The 22,129-nt window shown below is 36.3% G+C and overlaps 1 protein-coding gene across 3 annotated transcripts in view; it reads right to left on the bottom strand.

Moving 5' to 3' along the window:
• Positions 1 to 11,932: 11,932 nt before the first annotated feature.
• Positions 11,933 to 22,129, bottom strand: part of CPS1 (carbamoyl-phosphate synthase 1, mitochondrial) — a 196,055-nt gene continuing 185,858 nt past the window's right edge. For all 3 annotated transcript variants that reach the window (XM_011966550.1, XM_011966549.1, XM_011966551.1), the window contains 4 exons: positions 16,087 to 16,146; positions 15,216 to 15,328; positions 13,914 to 14,043; positions 11,933 to 13,162 (listed from right to left, as the gene is read on the bottom strand). In XM_011966550.1, the coding sequence (XP_011821940.1) occupies positions 13,064 to 13,162; positions 13,914 to 14,043; positions 15,216 to 15,328; positions 16,087 to 16,146 (402 nt within the window). In that variant the 3' untranslated portion in view covers positions 11,933 to 13,063. The remainder of the gene's footprint in view (positions 13,163 to 13,913; positions 14,044 to 15,215; positions 15,329 to 16,086; positions 16,147 to 22,129) is intronic.

The following is a 22,129-nucleotide window of genomic DNA, read 5'->3' as shown; positions in this document are numbered from 1 at the left end:
CCAACAGTATGTCATCTCTGATACCTTATCTGTCTTGTTCACCACTTTATCTTCAGTGCTCAGAACAGTGTCCAGCAAATTGCAAGTTCTCAATGCATCTTTTAAATATTTCTTAGTTGAATGAATAAACAAAGCTGTGTTACGAAAGGAGCAACCTACACTGAGGAACACACAGCCATGAAATCTAGCTTTGATATTACATAAACAGCTTTGAGATTTAATACATTATATCCTTCAGTATTCCTCTTCAGGATTTATAAGAGATATTTATCTTGGGTATTTATATACAGGACTAACTAGCAACTCAAGTGCTAGCTAAGATAGTATTTCTCTTACACCCAATCTTGTTTCTATTCCTGGCTGCCAAGAAACTCAGGGCTAAATCTGAGACCCATCTCCAAAAATCAGACAGAAACTTATAGTGCATATTTGGAATCCTGAGCTCACCCCTGAAGTTATTGCATAGTGTTACATTTATCTATCTCTTTATTTTTGATCACAATGTACTGTGTACATTTCTGTAAGTTGTCTCAAATCCTATTTAGAATGAGATGAGCTGAAAAACAAAACACATAAATTATGCATGTCCATTTAATACCTGTGGGCAACTCCGGACCCCCTCTCTGCAAATCCTTCAAGTGCCTATCCCTCTCGGAACTAAGATGGCCTTTCAAGTTCATTGGTTACAACTCAATATTTGATTAAATGCTGTTTTATAGTATGTTTTTGTCATTTCATAACTTAGAGGCCATAAGATGTTCAAGTTCTTGTGTATTCATATGTTCTTCATAGCACCTAGACTAGTGCCTGCCACATAACAGATGTTCAACAGACATTTGTTCGGTGAATGAATGTGCAAATGGCTTAATATGCTGTGTTACTCAATGAAGGGATACAACTACTTTTAAAACCTCTAGGGAAAAAAAAAATAAGTTCAATCGCTGAAACATTTTGGAATTATACCTATCAAAGCAATGGAAAATTGGGGAAATTTGGTTTAACAGGTTTCTTACAAGAACAAAGAATTGATGATGTTTAACTATATAAATATTAACAGTCTAAGCCATGTTTTCAGGATGCAAAATTTTCCTAGACATAGATTCATCAACTTTGCCATGCCTTTGTATTGATTCTAAAGTGGTTTTTAGATGAAATGTAAAAGCCATTTGCTGAGTGTGAGATTTTGCAGGCTTGGGATTGTCAATAAATATGTTTTGCTATAATTAATAATGATATGTTCTTGCACCTGTGGAGAAGATGAAGCATCATTCTAATTTCATGTTCAGCAATAAACATGAGCAACTGTCTGCACGATTCCTCTTTTGATTCCAGCTGCCAACAGCTTGGAATAGTTTGAGTCCAGCTAACTCTACATTCCCTCATTAACTGGTGTCCCCATTTATTTTTCTGCCTAAATGGGTAGAGAAGTCATTTTGTTTAGCTCATTCGGATCTATTGAGAAAGATACCAGCAAATCAACACCTGTCACTTTTCAGTAAATCCTAAGAGGAACTGGGCTTTGTGGCAGATTTGCCTTGGCAGGAAACAAAATACTCTAGGATTGTAGTAAATGACTGAATTCTATGAAACTGTTATCTCCTCCCCTAAAGTGGGGAATGAGCATCAGTCTATTATGGGCATAATTAATCCAAATCACTTATAAGACAATAAAATTTAATTATGGGTTCTTAGAAACTAATAACCCACCAATTATTGTTAATAGGCTTTTTCTTAATTGTAGCTAGTGAGTCAAATTTGTTGAGGCTATTTTTCCAACAGTTAATTTTTTTAAAATAAAATCACTATATTTTTAGCTAAGTAGCGATGATGTAACATTGCCTTGTAGTGGTAGACAAAATACTCCGCTGACCTCAGTTTAGTTTTTGTATTTTAGAAAATAATTATTTAAGAACTAAATTCCTGGATGTGTTTTTATATGTTTGGCATTTATTGTACCTTAGAAACTTTCCATCTTTATTATCTGTTAAAAGAAGCATTTCCAGGCAGCTAGATATCTATCTCTACATTGATTTTCAGGTACCTTTGTGTTCAGGAGTGAAAACATGGAAAATATTTAAAAGTTCATTATTATTTTATCGGATCCTATGGTGGGTCAATTGTTGCATCCCTTGAATGTTTAGTAACAAAGACATTACAGATATAATGATCCTTTTATCTACAAAGGGTTAAGCTGTCCCCAGTGATCAGTAATTTATTTTTAAAAGGGACTTTTTAAGAACTAGTATTTATTGAGCTTTTGCTATGTGGCATGTACTTTTCTATTGCAGTCTTCATGGATCATTTTATTTACCTACTTTACAATTGTGTAAACTAGCTACTATTACTTCTGTCACTTCATCAATGAGTAGACTGAAGCACAGGGAGCTGAGATAGCTTGCCCAAAGTTAGGCAGCAAGTCAGCGGTGGAGACAGACTTTAAACCCAAGAAGGCTTGATTTTAACCATTATACTCTACTACTCTTTGTTGGCTAGGGGGTAAAAGGATGTGTATACATACACATGCACTAATTTCTTTAAAACCTGTCATGTGCTTACTAAGTTGCAAAGCATTTTAATTGATACCAAAAAAAATCCCACATGTGTGCATGCTATGTATGGGTGCCTTGTTAGAAAAGTCTGTCCAAAGTAATGGTTAAGAGCCAAGCAGACGTTATCTGTTATCTATTTCTAGCTATGCTACTATGTCAAAAATGTGTGCCTATAACTCTTCTAAACCTCATCCAAATCTTTCAGGCAATGATTCTGTTTTGCTTTAGAGTCAGTCAAAATTACTATCATTATAGACCTTGACCTGAATTGACTTTAAAGTATCACCTAGCCTTCAACAACAAAATATTATTTTCTGCTATTGGGAGATAGATATGTCTTCAAATGAAAAAGAAATGCTGTCCATACACTGATAAGATTTGTGTGCTGAATAGTGCTTACAGCTGTCATGGTGACCTGTGCACAGAAAACTTCAGAGTTTTGAATCAATTAAATTATTTGCAAGTCGTCTAATTGGAGTTAAAAGTATATGATTAAGTATATATGGCTATAAATTCTTTGCTACTCCTTCCATTGATAAATAGAGTTTAATTTTCCTCTCCTTGAATATGAGCTGACTTAGGGTTGTGTTTGACCAACAGAGTGCAGGGAAAGTGACATTCTGGAAGGTCTAAGGCTAGGTCATAATAAGACTTCCCACTTCTACTAAGATCTCTCCAAATGCTCACTTTAGGAGGAGCCACTGGCTTGAGACTTCCACGTTAGAGAGGTCAAGTGAAGGCACCCTGGTCAAAGCCTCACCGAGGCCCATGCCTCCAATCATTCTGCCCAAGGCACTATACATGTGAGTGAAGCTGTCTTGGACCTTCAAGACTACCCAAAATACCAGCTGAGTACACCAAATGATATCAGCCAATGTCACAAGAGCAGAGGAATTATACAAGTCTGGTCCAAATTTCTAACCTACATAATTATGAAATATAATTATTTTATATTTCATAATATATATTTCAAGGGTTATTTTAACTCACTAAGTTTTAGGGTAGCTTGTTATACAGCAATGGTAACCAAAAGAGTATCATATGTGACTCTGCCACAAGGAAATCACACCTGACATTGTGATTCTATCATCACAACCCCAAAGCCCTCGGGCCCCAAAGGAGTCACTTCACATTTATAACCAGATTTCACTTTCATATTTGGATCCATCTAAAGAAACATAGGGCTCTGACTCTCCCTTGTAACTGGGCCATCAGTGTTTCCAGTGTGAGATGGTTTAGCTCTGTGTCCCCACCCAAATATCATGTTGAATTATAATTCCCAGGGTTGGGGGAGGGACCTGGTAGGAGGTGATTGAATTATGGGGTTAGATTTCCCTCGTGCTGTTCTCATGATAGTGAGTGAGGTCTCATGAGATCTGATGCTTTAAAAGTGTCTGGCACTTGACCCTTCACTGTCTCCCTCTCCAGCTCTGCCAAGTGAAGAGCATGCTAGCTTCCCCTTTGCCCTTCTGCCATGATTGTAAGTTTCCTGAGGCCTGCCCAACCATGCTTCCTGTACAGCCTGCAGAACCATGAGTTTCTTCATAAATTACCCAGTCTCAGGTAGTTCTTTATAGCAACGTGAGAATGGACAAATACTGCATTCAGGAATGAGTCTGGACAAGCTGGCTACTCTCTGGGAACATTTCTCTATCCTCTGGGTCCACTGAAAGGCCTCTAGCTCCCAACGCTTCTGAGTGTAGCTCACATTTTCATTGACATCTTCAAAAGGATCCAAAATTCAGTTTGTGTGACTGAATGAGTATTCAGACATCATCCATTCCTTCCTGATTTGTCCATCCCTCCTTCCCACTTCTCTCTACTCCTTTGATCTCCCTCCTGCTTTTGTTTACTCTTTCCCCTGCTGCCGCAGACTCATTGCTTTTCTACACTTCCTCCCTTCACCTTCTGTGTGACCTCAGGTGGCTGCTTCACCTCTCTAAACCTCAGCTTCACATCCATAAATTTAGGGATGCTGTAAGCATTAAAATGAGATCACATAATTAAAGCATTAGCATAGTTCATAATAGAGTAAGTGCTGAAAACATGTTCATTATTAATATCACTATTATACTTCAGCACTTTTCCATCAAAATCTGGATTTCCTTGAGTTCATTCAAGTCTACCTCTACCATAATCGGAATGTCTCAGTAAAAGTAACCACACTGCCCAGAAAATCACAGTATGACATGCTGTGAAGAAGAATGTCCAGCCCCATCACACAGAGACACTGTCTACCAAACTGTCACTGAAGCCATTCCAGAAATCCAAATTTGTGCCAACTAAATTATGCTTTATAATTTTATGATTATGCTCAATAAAGCTATATTACTTCTGATGAACACATTAAAGTTATTTAAAATTGGGTCTATTTTAGAATATTAAAACTTGCTATGGTACTGACATATATATTTAACGTTCAACCAAAAGTAATAATTTTTAGTTTTATATTTCTAGAAGTTTTTTAAATTCAAGAATCTCTAAACATCTTAACATTGAATCAATTTCACTTTTACATTGTTAAGGAGTCAGTGATGACTATTAGGACTTTCTGTTTTAGGGGTCAAAGTTTCTCAAAATATAATATTTGGTAAGATATGTACTTATAACCAAAAGCTTTCCAATTTTTAAAACTAAGTATACAACTGACTACTAGATATCTCCGTTTGGACATTCCATAGAAATAATAACAATAATAATGGCTAACACTTACCATAGCACTTGCTCTGTACCCAGTAATATTCAAAGTGCCTAACTCACATTTTCTCAATCCAACCCTCATAATAACATTATGGGCAGGTATTATTATTCCCACATGAGAGAGGGGAAGCTGAGATATGGGAAATTTAAGCAACCTACTTAAGATTATGCAGTTACTGTCAGAGCCTGGGCAAGAAGCTGGACAGTATGCAGCTACTGTCAGAGCCTGGACAACTCAAGAAGACTGGCTCCAATGTCTGGCTTTTAATCACTGACTGGATACTATTTTCATTCTACCTCTCATAGATACCTGAAGTTCACATGTTGGAAACAGAACTTACCATTTTCAGCCTTTTCTCACTCCTAGGTTCTCTGGGGCCAATAAAATCAGGTGACTTCTCACTGTTTTCCCAAGCCAGAAATGTGTAACTCTGAATCTGAGTACCTCCTCTCACTCATCCAAATACATTACAACAGTTCTTTCTCCCAAAAATATCATTCCTCAAATTGGTTTCTCTTTCCTACTCTAGTCCAAGCAATCTCTCTCTATCCTCTCCTCTCTTTCTCTCTTTCTCTCCCTCTCTCTTTCTCCCCTTCTTTCTTCCTCCTGTATCATGATAATGGCTTCCTAACTAGTCTCTCTGCCTCCAATCCTAGTTTATTTCATTCATTCTTCATTCTGTAGTCAAATTGCATTTTCCCAAAATGCAAAAGTAATTGTCACCTTCTAACTTAAAAAGCTTCAACAGCTTCTTCTTACCCTTAGCAAAGTGTTCACACTCCTTAACATGGTTTACAAGGCTCTATGATTTCCCTACCCTCATCATCAAACCTGTATGCACAATGCTCCAGTTATGCTCAGCTTCCTTCAATTCTTCAAACACAGGATGTTTTTCTTGCCTTGGGTTTTCATCCGCATTGTTGTCACTGTATAGAACACATCCACACTTCTTGGCCTGGCAAATTTTTATTTATCCCTTGGGTTTCAGCTTAGACGTTACTTTCTCATGGAAGCCTGCCTTGATCTGCCCCATCATTTATTAACATAGCCCCCTAAACTTCCCTTACAATCTCTAAAATCCCTTAAAACCAAGCTCTATTGTAATAGGTTTTTTTTTCTCTCTGTATTCATCACTAGGCTATAAGCTTTGTAAGTCCAAAAATATTCTATTTTATTAAAGGTACTCAATAAGTATTTGTGAACTTAATGAATGAAGGTTAAGACACAAAGAAGCTTAGAAAAGTGATGCATGAAATGACACACTCCTAAATTGTCTATTTTCTATAAAAATATAGATTTAAGTGAATATACTGTATGAAATATTCTATAAATTGAAATTAAAAAGTAAAAGGAACAGTAAGTGGTCATGAGCAAACCATAATGGAGAAAGAATAAGGGAAAATATAAATACATTTTTAGAGATCGTAAGTACATATTTAATACTATGGGCATAGAGATATATATATAAGTCTTCATTAAATGACTGGAACAATAACTAAGATTGAAGACAACAGATCTATTTGTAGTATCAAATAGATTAAATATTTGCAACAATTAATGTTTATCAATGTTTCCTACACAAGGGCACATAAACTGCGCTAGTTTCTTGAGTACCTACAGAGCAAGGCTGAGGCTGAAGGCTTAACACAAACTGTGGTTTGAGATCCCTACAGTCAAGAGAGGAGATAAGAACTTGGAACCAAAAGAGAGGGCCAAATACATCTCCCTACAATCATTTTCTAGTATCAAAATTTTGTAGATTCAATAGTTTTTGACATCAACTATATTTAAGTTCTGGGAACACAACAGTCAATAAAATAAATATGTCCTCACCTTCTATAGATTTGAATTATATACCAGAGACTCATGATTATCTCTTAGCTTGTATGTATCAGGCTGAAGAGATGCTGAAATGATGTGGAATGATTTATAGTGGCAACCTTAATGGACCAAAGAAAACCACCATTGATTAAAACCACCTCATTACATCAATGTTGGTACAATGAGTACAACAACCAAAGCAGCTTTGCATTTCTTTTATTCTTGAGAATATCAGCCTTCCAGAGGTTAGCATAGCAAAACCCGATAAGGTGAATAAGCCAGGGACCATAGGAGGAGGAGTCAGTCGGCCAAGTACCATCCCTTTGCGTTAAGAAGTCCCTGGGGCTCCACAGATCCACAGATTTCAGCAGCACCAGGGCACTAGAGTTAGTGAGGTACCTCCGAAGCAAGCAGGGCTGTGCTCAGGATTCTAACGCACGTAATGATAGATTTGGCACAAATAATTATTTGCCCTGGAGGCATCCTCCATGTTGAGAAAGTTAACTCCGTGTTGCCTTATCTTATTCCAACCCAATTAATAAAATGTGAGTCTAATTCACATCAAATGCTTAGGCCTCATAGTTATTAAAAATCTCTGCAGGGCCGTGCGTGGTGGCTCACGCCTGTAATCCCACCACTTTAGGAGGCTGAGGCCAGCGGATCACGAGGTCAGGAAATCGAGACAATCCTGGATAACATGGTGAAACCTCCTCTCTACTAAAAATACAAAAAGTTAGCCAGGCGCAAACTAGCCGGGCGTGGTGGCGGGGGCCTGTAGTCCCAGCTACTCGGGAGTCTGAGGCAGGAGAATGGCGTGAACCTGGGAGGCAGAGCTTGCAGTGAGCCAAGATTGCGCCACTGTACCCCAGCCTGGGCGACTGAGCGAGACTCCATCTCAAAAAAAAAAAAAAAAAAAACAACTCTACAAACTCCTACTCACTTTTTAACTACAACAATACTGTTTTTCCCCTCCAGCTCCCTATATATTTTAGTTATGAGTGGGAAAGGAAGTATATCGAACCTGGAAAATAATATTGTGTCCTCAGTTTAATTAGAAAACATTTTTAAAAAAGGATCCTTATGTAATTCGTCTTGAATGCGGAGTTCAGCGAATTTTACAGTCTGATTGTATTATTCCATATACATTTCATTTGCAGTATTCTATGAGGAAATTTCTAAAGAGTTATGGAAAACACTTAGCAAGATACTTCTTTTATGACAAAGTCCTCAAACTCCTGCCATATTTCAACCTTCGAGGCCTTACATAGGCAGAGAGAAGAAAGATCACTAAAGAGATTACTGAGTGCCTTTAAATTTCAGACAGGAAAACATAGTTGTCTGGGCCCTGGATATTAGAATGTATCCTTTATTAGTAAAACACATTTTCAAGTGATTTATGTCCTTTAATAACATTTTGGTCTTGTTGAATTCTCACTCCTTTCTAAATGTTGATCATATTTTGTCTGTCCTCACTATGGCTGCCCGACAATACTGAGCTTTGTGTGCAAAATTATCATTTGGGGACACACACACATCTTTCCTACTTTTTTTGTGAGGCTGCTGGTGTTGCTTCTTCTGAACAAAAGCTCCTCACTGTGGTGTGTGTGATTCTAATAGGGAACACCTTAGCAAAATCATTAGGTAGGCTGGTCGTTTCAGGAGAAAGTAGACCTTTAGTCCTACTGGAAAACCCTATTTTGTTTGTTTGTTTTGGTCAACAATCAATGGTTTTCTTTGTGGATGTAAGTCCTTTATAAAATGAAAGTTGTAAAGACTCAAAAATGATCTTTAAGCAACAAGAAGCAGACACAAATGGTGCTAATTTTGACTTGCTGAGTCTTTTTTTCATAGCTGCATTGATCTCAACAGCTGTAGGTACTTAAATTCTCTTTCTGGAACCCTTGCACCCTACATTATGCACAAGAAAAGAAGTAGGAATGATTATTACCAATTTTTCCCAGAGCCCAGGGAGCCACTCAGGGAGGAAAGACATTCTTCCTACTACCACATTACCTTCACACTCGCCAATTGTAACAGCTTCTCATGAAATAGCACAGTAATATTAATTAGGAAAAATGGAATTTTTATATATAAGAACAAAGAGAAAGAACTAAACTTGAGCTAGTCTTTTTTAAGTTAAGGGTGTCTCAAATGATATGTAATGAAAGGTCTTTGTGGATTTGATTGGGTGTGTGTGAGCATTTATGGCACCTGTGCCCACAGGAGACTACACCAGCCGCCAAATGGCAACACTGGCGTGTAATTACAGAGCACTTAACTGCATTCAGCCATGGTTTGTTTCTCTGATAATTTCCACGTTCATTGTTCAAGAGGCTGTGGACATTGTGGAAGCTGAGGTTCAAGTACCTGCAGCTGTTGAGATAAATGACTGTTATAGTTGTTTTTAAAAGTTTCCAGTAGGAATTCTGTTTAAGAGGAAAGTTTGACAGAAGTAAAGTTAAAGTATTATACTTACCTTTCCAAAGCTATAAAATCCTAAGTCTATAAATGGATCATTCTTTATTCCTCTTAATTTCAAAAGCTGGCTGAGCTCCTTTTCTCCATAGAACCCATCCTTCTTACATGCTATTAAATTATCAGTATGGAAAAAGTTAGATTTGCTATTCAGCTCTACAGACATAGACTCTGTGTTGTCTGAACTTGTGATATATAATAGATTTGGATATTTAAAACTGTGTTAACATGTTTATATGAAATAATATGTTCCAAAAGGACAGAGCCTTGCCAAATCCGAACACAAATGTTTCCAATTTTTGCATTTCTCTTCTCCAATCAAAGCTCTTAAATGTGTTATTTATCTGTAGTTAAGTCTTTTTAAAGTTTGGAATGTTGGAAAACAGAAAGGCAACTGAAACAAAAATTTATGTAATTCCATTTTTAGCATCATGAGGTCTATCCTGTCTTCTGGTTTTCCAAAGGCCTTTTGTCAACCAAAAACAGAGTTTATATAGACACAATGTTAAATTAATTATTATTAATCTTCAGATTTTACCATATCTTACAAATAACCAACTCACATTAATATAAAAATTAGGACCCTTTATTAAATTCTCACAACACAATAATTAACTCATTGAGTTTTTGATAGTTTCGGCAAACAATTGTTTATTTAAGACATTGAGTTAGATATCTAAATTGGTCACTAACAGCCTGCTCATTTTTAGTCAACATGTAATTTTTATCTTCCTTTGTGAATATATACATGTGTGCAAGTGTGTTTAGATAGAGAAATAGATGATTGATAGAGTAGAATAAAGCAAATGAAGTAAAATACTACCAATAGGTAAATCTGGGGATTTCTTTTTTACTTTTAAAATTTAAATCCAAAATTATTTCCAAATAAAAAGTTTTAAAACTTCTACCTTGTTTAAACATCCATCATTAAGAGTCCAGTCTCAGCTAAAGCTACTAGCTTTTTCCCTGCACACATACCCTGAGTTCCAGTCATAACAACGTCCTTGTCATTTTCTTAAATGTCCTTACCTTCTAGTCTTCCTTGGGAACGACAAGACATTATTCAAGACAACACATGAATTCATCTCCTTAAAATGCCCTTCCCTGATCTCTGCAGGTAAATTTAGTATTTTCTTCACTGTGAGGAATGATTTCTTTTTACATGTCTACCTTCACCAGAATATGATACAAAAAAGTGAGACTGCATTTCGTGTGACCTTGAGCATATTACTTAACTTCGGTATGCCTATGTTTTCTTATTTATAATATGGAGATAACAGCACCTACTCATAGGGATATTTTGTGGATTAACCAGGTTAACTCATGTAAAGTACTTACAAATGCCTGAAAAATAGTATGGACTCCATAATGTTAATTATTATGGTGATGGTGGTTGTGGTGCTGGTGATATGTAACAGAAACATGCTAGAAAAACAGGAGTAGGAGAGACTGTGATATATTCTACATGAAACATGGAAGAAACTCATTAAATATTTTCAGGTGAATGAATCAAAGTGATCAGGGATTACACAATTATAAGATTACAGGGGACCAGCCTGCCTAACATGGCGAAACCCCGTCTCTATAAAAAATACAAAATATTAGCCAGGCATGTTGGCTGGTGCCTGTAATCTCAGCTACTCAGGAGGCTGAGGCAGGAGAATCGCTTGAACCCAGGAGGTGGAAGTTGCAGCGAGCTGAGATCGCACCACTGCACTCCAGCCTGGGTGACAAGAGGGAAACTCCATCCAAAAAAAAAGATTACAGGGAAGAAGTAATGAAAGTCTTGACCACAGGAAGAACAAGGAAGAGAGAGAAAGAGAAGATGAATACTTAAAACATTCATATAGAGCTATAAAAAGTGGTAATCAATTGACTGTGAGGTAACAAGGAAGAAATAAAAGCTGTTATAGCATAATTATCTTAGGACCTTCACAAAGCCATGGTTTCGGTGGTAAATTGGAGATATGGCATCAATGTGCTCATTGGCACTATTTCCATTAGACAATGTTGGTCAGCCTCTGATGGGGTTAAGTTACTTTTCTGAGTTATGTAAGACATTTGTTTGAAAGTTTACTATATATCTGTGGCAATCTTTAATCAGTATGTGGTTGTACTTACACATTAGAAAGGATCCGGGTCAAAGATGGTTTATAGCCATATAACTACATAATGTTATGATGAGACTTAAAAGTAAGGGGGGGACAAGAAAAAATGAAACATGTAGCAGCTGAAACTTATTTTTAATGTTAATTTTCTCATACCCTATATGGGTTTGCACGGAAAAAATAAATAAGCAATGCAATCCTGGCCCAAAACTCTGTTTTATCATAGAAGTAAACTGATTTTTGTACATTAATGTAAAATAAAAACAAATACAACTGCATTACCTCTTAATAGTATTTTATTTAAAAGTTCACAATTAGCGCACTTGTAATAACAGAAAACATTTAAAGGTAACAAAGGCTGCCCTTCGGGAAAGACTTTTTTCTTATATGTAGAAGGAATGGTGTTTTTGCCCTTACAGTGGGTAGAATTCATAGTGCAGTGTGGGACCCCATAGTTAACAGAATCCATCATCTTAAGGGAATGAATCTTACTTCCAAGTTATTCCAAAACCGGGGGAGAGTGTGAATGATAGAAATCTGATTGTTTCACTTGGGCCAAGTTGAAATCCAATGATAAAAACAACAACAAATCTACATAAACACTGTCTACCATCTGCTGATACAGTCCAGAAAACAAAACCAATATTCCTTAAAGAAATCCGTACTCTAAAGCAGGAGAATTGCTTGAACCTGGGAGACAGAGATTGCAGTGAGCCGAGATCATGCCGCTGTACTCCAGCCTGGAGACAGAGCGAGACTTCCATCTCAAAAAAAAAAAAAAAAAAAAAGAAAAGAAAAGAAAAGAAATCCATACTCTAAACACCTCTGTCACATTTCTCAACTTCAATATCATGGGAAGGGATAATAATATTCCTGGATTAGCCAAATGGGTGAGAATGAGGATCAAAAAAGAAGCAATACACAAACAGCATGATGGAAGGTTCATAAGTTAAATCTGTATTTCATTTTATCAAGTTTTTAGAGTATTCTGCTCTGTTAAAGTGTCCTGAGTTTGCAGATACTGTTTTAAAAATAGAATATCTTAAAGTATAGAAAGAATTCAGAAGGTAGGACAGCAACTTTTCCTGCTTTGATCACCATTAATCAGCACCATAAAATGTAAAAAGCTACAAATAAGCACATAGGCAAGCCTAGTCCACCAAAAATACGGTATTAGTAAATGGATGAAATCTCATGAAGAGTAAGTAACTTACGAAGGACTGTAAGGTTTTGAAGAAGTGACTGACACTTTAATTGCAAAAGATACAGAATATTAAGGCATAACAAAGTAAACTGAAATAAAGTTTAGGTATCAATATTCATCTCTGGGAAACCAAGTTGTGAATCAGTTCCTTTAGATAACATGTGGCTCAGGTTGATTTAATAATGGGGCTGTGATGTCTGCATCTCTATGCTGCTTTTCCAGCACGGTACTGCCTGTAGTGGAAAAGACTCTTGGAGTCCACCTTGCGAGATTTCTGCACAGCTTCAGCAAAAAGTTTGGTCACCTGAAAATATAATGGTAGGAATCAGCAACCTCCATGAGATGAAAGTGAATTTTTAATGAATCAAGACTGAGAAGTCACAAGTGTCTGTCCCCAGTTTTCAAAGGGTATGGGATAAAAGGCATAAAAGTTTCTTATTTGATGGAGACTTTCTCCCGCATCTCAGACCTCACCATGGGAAATCTCTTTCGTATCTCGGACGTCACTGTGAATAAGCTTGTTTCTCCTCCCGTAGGGATTAAAACTGATTTTGGATAAAAAATAAATATGATAGGCAGAAAGTTAACGGGTCTCCACTCTGTTTCTCCCTGTGATAAATTTGATGGGTCATGTCCAAGTGAAACTGAACATACCTCATGCAATCATTTTTTGTGAATTGAACAAGCACTTGTGCTACATCTGGACCACCATTAACCTGTTGCTTTTATGTGGTGGCTTTCATTTAGAAACAATGAAATAAAAGTCTATATCTTTATTCCATGTCATGCTGTCACTTTTTATTCAAAGGATAATTGCAAGGAGAGAGCCATGGCCATTCATGGCCTTTGATTATCTCAATTGCTTGATTACCAACTGTCCCATTTAAGCCAGGACCTACCATGTTAGCATCATTATTTTAGTTTACTAAAAATTCCTCTCTACTCTGAAAATTACAAAGAGGGGAAAAGAGAGATGTGCATCTACTGATTACACTCTTAAGGGAGGCACAGAAATAAAATTCCCATCCAGTCTATATCCAAGGAAAAGATTATACCTGAAAATTAGTGAGGAGAGGGATTCCACTATCAACAGCTGTCCTCCGAATCACATAATTATCATGGACAAATTTAGTGTTGTTGTTAGGAAGGTTAATCACTAGGTCAATGCTGCCATCTCTAATCAATCTGGAAAAATAAACAAATAAAAACTTATAGACGACAAGCCATATTTTATAGTTTATAAAATACCAACATAAATTGCTGTCTTAGCCATTCAAGTCAATGCCATTCTGAGTTGACTGCCATCTGCCCTCCTCTATTGCTAAGTCAATGTTTAAATTACACTTATACAGGGATTATAATTTTTATTGTGTTCTTGAAGGAATTCTGGTGCAAGTCTAATGGAATGCAGATGTTTGTTTCTGTTTAAAATGCTATCTGTTCACTCATTAAGAATTGGTAATTTGATAGATATTTACTTATTTTTTAAAAAGAGGTGATCCCTCCACCATTGAATGCCCTTTCACCCCCATGCTCCCACTCCCACATTAAGTCTATTGCCTCCTAAGTAGTGCTAATTATTGTTTTACAATGCCCCAAATAAGGAGCTATTATATCCTTGGAAGCCTGCTAAGGTTTGAACACAATGCCATTATTTTATTAAAGTGATAATAATTTATGTGTTGGCTTCTCAAGAACGCTAACAGATAATATATTGCATAGAATGGCACAGCCATTCTGTAGACTGTAATATCTTAAAATAGTCGAGAATTATCTCCCATGCACTTATGCCACATAGATCTTTAAGGGCTGATGCAATGGTATTCCTGCAGATTCACACAATCCACTGAAATAAAATGTCTTATAAAATCTATAGTGATGACATGGTCTAAGGCATAAAAACCTGGTCAAGGAATGACCAATTAGGTAATCCAATGGATGACATCATCATAACACTCAACATAGGTTCCTGTATGTAGTAAGTGCTCAACAAATTGATTTATTATGCACAACCTTAGTGAAATATAGCTGGTCATCTTATACTTGATATGCACATCTATACACAATATAAGTTTGACATGAAATATAAAGTGCTGCATTACATTCTTCATGCTCTCACTTGTTTCCATCAAGGAAGCATCCTTACTAAGAAGTATTTTGAAACACGTTTCATATAACCATGTACGCATGATGTTATATATTCCATAGTAATGGAGAGTGAAGCTTTACAATCATCCACAAATGTGTTCATTTTTAAATTTGTTTTAAAAGACTTGCAATCAAGTAAGGTGAAATATTCATGTACTGGTTCTGAAATCCTCTAAATTATTTCAGAAAACAGTATGCCTAGTTCTTACTTTCTGATGGAAGAGAGGCTGGGATTCTGTCCGTCTTGAGACGGCCATGCCACTGGGGTGGCAGGGACATTGTTGGCGTTGAGCCAGTCTGATGTGGCTTCCGTGGCAAAGAGCTGCATTTAAAATGAAAAAATCAATTACTGTATCACAGTGATTTCTTATTTTTATAGAACATGTAATTTACAACAGAAGAAGAAATTACTGAACATGAGAAGTAGTATAATGCCATGGATAAAGACTTGGACTCAGAGTCCAGAGGCATGGGCACTTTAAATATTTTTTTATATATTTGCAGTGATTTAAAAAACGTAACCTCAATTTTATTTGCTTTTGCATTTTAATAATTATACATTTAATTTGAATTTAATAATTCAATGATAATTTCTCATAAATTTAATAATTTCTCAGTTATTCATGGCTAATTCCTTGTTATCAGGTCAACAAATCCCCATGGCCACAGGCCCATCATAAGCCTTGGAAATAATTTGTTTTACTCAACCAGGCTTTGTGTGGAGGTATTCACTGCCAAGAAGTTTTGCCTGTAAATGTCACAGCTAGAATCTATAACCTCATATGAAAACAAAAAAGGAAAAACATATGGAAATGTATTGGAACTTTGTCTCAATTGTGCTTAAGCTAAACTTCCTCCGTTTTTAGCTGGCAACGTCTATTGAATTTGTGGTAATTTTGTTAAAAGTTAAAACCAGTCTTTTTAATGATTTTACTCTAAGTTTTGAAACTACCAAGTTAGTTACAGCTTTCATATCAAAAGGACATACTTTGGGCTATTTCTTTTCCAATATCCTGCAATATTTTCTTTTGTGGACTGATTCCATGCTGACAGAAAACAACTTAAAACTAATGAACGTACCTTGAAACCTTCATTGTGTAATTGTTCAGCCACACCAAGGAATCTTGGCCGGAATGATTGCTGAAAAGGAATTTCACAAAATTCACTTTCTGGATATACATGTTCTTCATTTAGTCATATACAACATGGTATTTCCTTACAACATCTTAAAAGACAATGCCACCTGCTTCCAGATGCTTTATATTCAAAAATGACACGTTTTATCCTTTTATCCTTCTATGGTGAGTATGAGTTTTAACTATATCCCAATGTCAATGAAATTCCATCCACATTATCTTGATCTCCGCTTTTCACCTTGTTTTTAACTCCCTTTATTCTCTATTTAATCCACTTGGTCTTTGTAAGTTCAGATCCACCCCAGTTCTACAAGGACCCTTTTCCTGGTCAGGTAGGACTTAAAAGACACGTGGGTTAGGAGCCAGTACCAAGTCAGGCTAGCTGTTTTACCTATTCGACCTGCTCTTCTTCTTCTTCTTCTTTTTTTTTTTTTTTTTTTTTGAGATGGCGTTGTTTGCTCTTTCGCCCAGGCTGGAGTGCAGTGGCACGATCTCGGCTCACTGCAACCTCCGCCTCCCGGGTTCAAGCGATTCTCCTGCCTCAGACTCCCGAGTAGCGGGGATTACAGGCATCCACCACCAGGCCCAGCTAATTTTGTATTTTTAGTAGACGGGGTGTTTCCATGTTGGTCAAGCTGCTCTCAAATGCCCGACTTCACGTGATCCACCTGCCTTGGCCTCCCAAAGTGCTGGGATTACAGGCGTGAGGCACTGCGCCCGGCCTCAACCTGCTCTTATTTCTAAATTCTAATTGTGTACTGCTCTTCAATAACTAGGCCATTTTCCTACTAGCTCATGTACAAGTCCCTGCAATAATTCAATCATTGGAACTTATTTTTTCATTTACTAGGAGGCAATAAAAAGTTGTAGCTAAAGTATGAGCTCTAAAGTCAGTTAGCTGCATTTCAAATCTTGGCTTTCACCATTCACTAGTGGTGTGTGCTTCAAAATGTTAATAACTTTGGCCTTCATTTCTTCATTTCTAAAACAGTGATGATAATAGTAGTATTTCTACTTTTTGAGGCTCCACACCTTATTAAACTGTGTGACCTTGAACATCTTACTTAACAACTCTACGATGCAGTTTCCTCATCTGTTACACAGTAATAGTGACAGTTCTTACATTAGTATGAGTGTTCAATAAACTAATTTAGAAGTAAGCACTACATAAGTGTCAGTACTATAATTTCTCACAGTTATTTGCCTATTAATAGTTCTTAATAAATATTAATATAATTAAAATAATTGTTTTTTCAGCCCCCCTAAAGACTAGATTCCTGCCCTTACATCCAAGTTTCCAAGCATGGGTTCCTCTACCGACGATTACACTTACAACCCAAACCGACTGCCCCCTCATTTATATGCATTTCATTTCCACACAGGCTTCTCTAATGCTCCATCTCACTGTTCAGATATTTTCCTACAGTCCATTGCTGTGTCCTTCCTAGGAATCCAGGTGGACCTGTCTAGTGTCCAACCCTACCTTCCCTGGATTCCTGACCATTACCATCAGGGGTTCCCTAGTTCTGAATATACTTTCTGTGATCAAGAGCTAGTGCTTGCAAGATAGTGGTCAGAATGAAAGAAAACAACACCAGGTGACCTACCCAAAGATCAAACCCTGACCTTGACTTCATTAACATGAGTGTCTGAGTAACTGAGCTGGCATATTTAAAATCATATACTGTTAAAAACATATCCATTCTTCTTTAAATAGGAACATTCTTGTTGGTTTCCCTTGTAAAAAGGTTTTAAACAGATGACATAAGCTGGTTACTTCAGCAAATGTCTTGTAATCTGTTTATAAACCATATTAGCGATGGCTGGAAAAAATCAAATGATCTTATTTCAGAGTCAGAAACCAAGAACTGTGACAATAAAACACATATGATCCTTGCACAATTTTGATAATGTTTAGCCCATAGCACCCTCTAATATTTACTTGCAGAGGCTTTCTGAGCACAGATCTAAATCCTAAGAAAAGACCCCAAAGACTATGTTCAAATATAAAATTCTTTCAGATTCTGGCCCTCTCAATCCCAGAACTGCAGTTTTATAAGAGGAAACTATTGGCAAATAGAAAAGATAAATGCAACTGGATGAATTTCAGCTGAGGCAGGCTCAGGGGTTATTCATGACTGCCTTATAGAACATGAATTGTAACCATGCCCAGGACGGTAGCTTTTCATTTCCACTTAGGGCCAAACAGAAAAAATGAGCTTAGATGCAAGAAGCTCATGGTTAGACATAAAACAAAAAAAAAGTAAAAAATTAAATAACTCTTAGTGACATCAAGACAATTGGTTAGACAGAGGAATAAGATAATTCAAGTTTGATTCTCCTCAGAAAAGTCAAAGGGCTAAATTTGATGGCATATAAAATTTTTTTCATGTTTTAAGATTCCTTGGTATATAACAAATATATATATGAAATGTCTATATATTCAATGTCCAAAATGAACTTCTGAATGTTGTTAAATTCCCCTAATATGGAACATTACATTGTGACCCTCTGCTAAACACAGAATAGACTTCAGTAAGTACCAAATCACATTAGAAGGCTTAGCATAATGATCTCCAACACTTACTACTTGATACATTAATCATGCACTCAACTTTTCTCAATCTTTTATACTTTCCCCTAGCAAAAATTCCCTGATAACATGTTTGACAATAATAAGTGCTAACATAACTTTTAACTAGGTTTCTAAAGTACCATTGCTCAAGTAGAGTGGTTCTCAAATTGTGGTCCCTGGGAGAGCAGCATCAGCATTACCTGGGAATTTATTAAAAATATGAAAATTTGAACCCCACCCCAGACCTATTGAATCAGGAACTCTGGGAGTGCATCCTAGCCATTTGTTGTTTTACAAACCCTCCAGGTGATTTTGATGCATACTTAAGTTTAAGAAAGGGGGGAATAGGAGATAGGAAGACTATCCTCCACTCATTGTGTAATATGAGGTCAAGATTGCATGAACCTTGGCTATAATCACCATGAAAAACATTAAGGGAGCAGTACTAGAATGTAATTTTTTTTTTTTTTTTTTTGCCATTTTAAAGTAAAATAAGTCAGCAAGTCCTCTAAGACCTGCAGACACCAGGCAGAACCTCATTATGGAGCTGTTTCAGTGTTGTCCCCCAGGTGGAAAAGATAAATATCCAACATGACAGTATTGACAGTTCCCAGCCAGGGAACCACTCTACCTTCTGGTCTGGGTGTTGGCTTCCATAGGCACATTATAAACTTCTATCAAACATGTATTGAACACTTGTGACACATAAAACAGCCTCTCTACAAAAAGAAATTACAGCTGTCAGCTTGCATCTGAGTAGCCTCAGATTTAAAGGCTGATTGAAAATACCTGTGTAAGAAACCATTTGTTACTAAAGGTGAAAAGTACAAGCTGATTTATTTTCTTGGAAATGTTTATAAAGAAGACAGTCCTTTAAAAGGGAAAAATGTATATATATTTCCTCCAATGATCATTTTCACATTTATCCAATGCCTGGCTACAGAAAAGAAAGCCAAGTTAATACTATGTGATGCCTGTGGATTCTCCGGGGACCTCGGGATTGGCAACTCTATGGTTGTTCCTAATGATTCCATATTAAAGATAAAAGGTTATTCATGCCACTTGGAGTTGTCTTTTCAGATAAAATGCTTGCTTTGTGTTTCTGAGCGATGCTGAAGCGCAGATGTCAGATTGGTGCTTGCCACTCCACAAGCATCACTGAATAGCCCAATCAGAGAGGAAAACACTGAGTGCTCTTGATCTACTCTAGAGTAAATCATTTATTGTTAAAGGGTCTTCCAGAAAACTTCAAAACAAGGCAGATTGCCTATTCACGGCCACTAAAAATAAATCCTAATGCAATGAAAGGTGGCTAGAAATATTACAGGAAAATCAAAGATGATTTTTGTTGCCACATAAACCTCTATTATGCCTGTCTTATGTTAGAAATGCCTTGGTAGAGACATAGGGCATGTAATAGATTTACAAGAATCCTTTGACAAAATCTACATCTTGATTCTTTTATTCTAAGTCCTAGTTATAAGATTGATGTTATGAATATTTCAAACTTCCCAGGTACTTTGACCTATCGGATTTAACTTTGGAAGACCAGAAACGGAGAGTCGGTATGTGTTAAGGAGGAGGGTGGGAAATAGAAAAGAAATTTAAAAGTTAGAAAGACTGCCATATAAAAAGTTCTCTTGGAACTTCATAAGATAACTCACCTTCAACTAGATGCCTTCCATTGGATTTACTATCCCTAACCCCCATTTATATATTAGCAGTCCTTTTTTGTGCTACTTTCAGTTCTAACTTCAAATATCCAAAGTGTTTATACGAGTTCTTCTGACCAAGTGGGATCACGTTAAATAAAATGTTTTTTAAAAGTACAATGTATCCTAAAATATGGAACCCTAATTACTTTATCTGCAATTTCTATAAAGCTGCAGTAAAAAGTTGAGATTAGATTTGGCCCCATTCTAAGAAGTAGTCCAGTAAGTTTTATAGCTATTAACTCTCTATTTAGTATATTCTGTCATGCTTTTTCAGTTTATTAGACTAAGCATTTTTAAAAACATCATTAATGAAAATTCTTCATGTAGTAATGAAGAAACTACGCATTAGCTGATCAATTTTACCACGGCTGTAAATATTTTCACAAGTATAATTTTAAGTAGTCTTTAAATACTTTTTAATATATTTTTAAATCTGTGTCCGTATGCTCTCATGTACAGAAAGTTCTTCTCAACAACTCATGTAGCTGCTAGAACATTTATTTATTTAAAAAGGAAAGCATCGAAAGGTAGACTTTCAATAGACAGCACTCACTTCTTTAAGAAAACATTATTTTTTCTAACAAACCCTTTTTTCCTCTACAAAGCAAAATTCTGTCCACTAATGCCAAAATTATGCAAATACTTCATAGGGATCAAATTAATTTTTGCTTCACATTTCCCTGCAGCACTAGAACCAAACAAGGCACAATTTTATACATCACTGCCTTTTTAAGCTGGCATTTTAAGATGTTAGCACTATTATGATTAGATGTGAAGATGTGGACTAAGGGCATGGTCTCCTCTGAATGCCCCCAGGTCTCACATTAAACTTTAAGCCATAACTGGAAGTTGGGCAAATATTCTCTTACTTGGGACTTAATAATACTTAATATCCATTTATAACATGATGAGTCTATCATATGGTGTGATTTGTCTCTAAACTGCCATTAAGCTTCACAATTGCAAGTCATCTTGTTAGCCTCTGCTCTAACTATTCACCATTGTCCTTCTGGTACCTTCATAAAGCAAAATCCCAAGTTACCCTTTGCAGAAACTTCTCCAAAGCCACTACCTGTATAGTCTCCAGAGTCTAATTTGCTAATATTAAGACACCCTAATGAGATGGAATCTAAAATAATCACCCTCTGGCTTGAGAATACCTGGTACTGTTCTAATTATATTTTTATTGATTTTTATGTAGCCATGCAGAGTTTGAGCTTATTAAAAGCACAGCGGGGATATTATATAAGACCATTTGTTGTTTTTTTTTATAGGAGCCAAGAATTACTAATCTCAAATAAAAATGAATGACCAGTTGGGAAGCCTCTAGTATTTTTTCAGGAAATTTATAAACAGGACAATTTGTACACACTTGCAATTAGTAATAGTAACAGAAGTAGTTCCAAATAGTAATAAAAAGCATTCCAAATAGTAATAGAAGTTTCCTATCATTTTGCCCTAAGATTTATATTTAACTTACATCAGTAAATTGATAATGCCTTTTTTTATTGCACAAAGATATCCATTTCACCCTACTTTGACCTAGAAGGCTTACCAATGAATAATATTTCAAGAACTTCCATAGTATACTATGAAATGAGCTGACTGTATTAGGCCCAGTAAATCACTACCCTTCAAAAATTTTCAATCTGGAGTGTTAAGTTGAGAAATTTTATTAAATAACGTCCATGTATTCA

The sequence above is a fragment of the Mandrillus leucophaeus genome, unplaced genomic scaffold (assembly GCF_000951045.1).
Source record: "Mandrillus leucophaeus isolate KB7577 unplaced genomic scaffold, Mleu.le_1.0 Scaffold763, whole genome shotgun sequence".
Classification (NCBI taxonomy): Eukaryota; Metazoa; Chordata; class Mammalia; order Primates; family Cercopithecidae; genus Mandrillus; species Mandrillus leucophaeus.
Note: the sequence above shows the minus strand (reverse complement) of the source record. Positions and strands in the feature narration are given on the sequence as shown.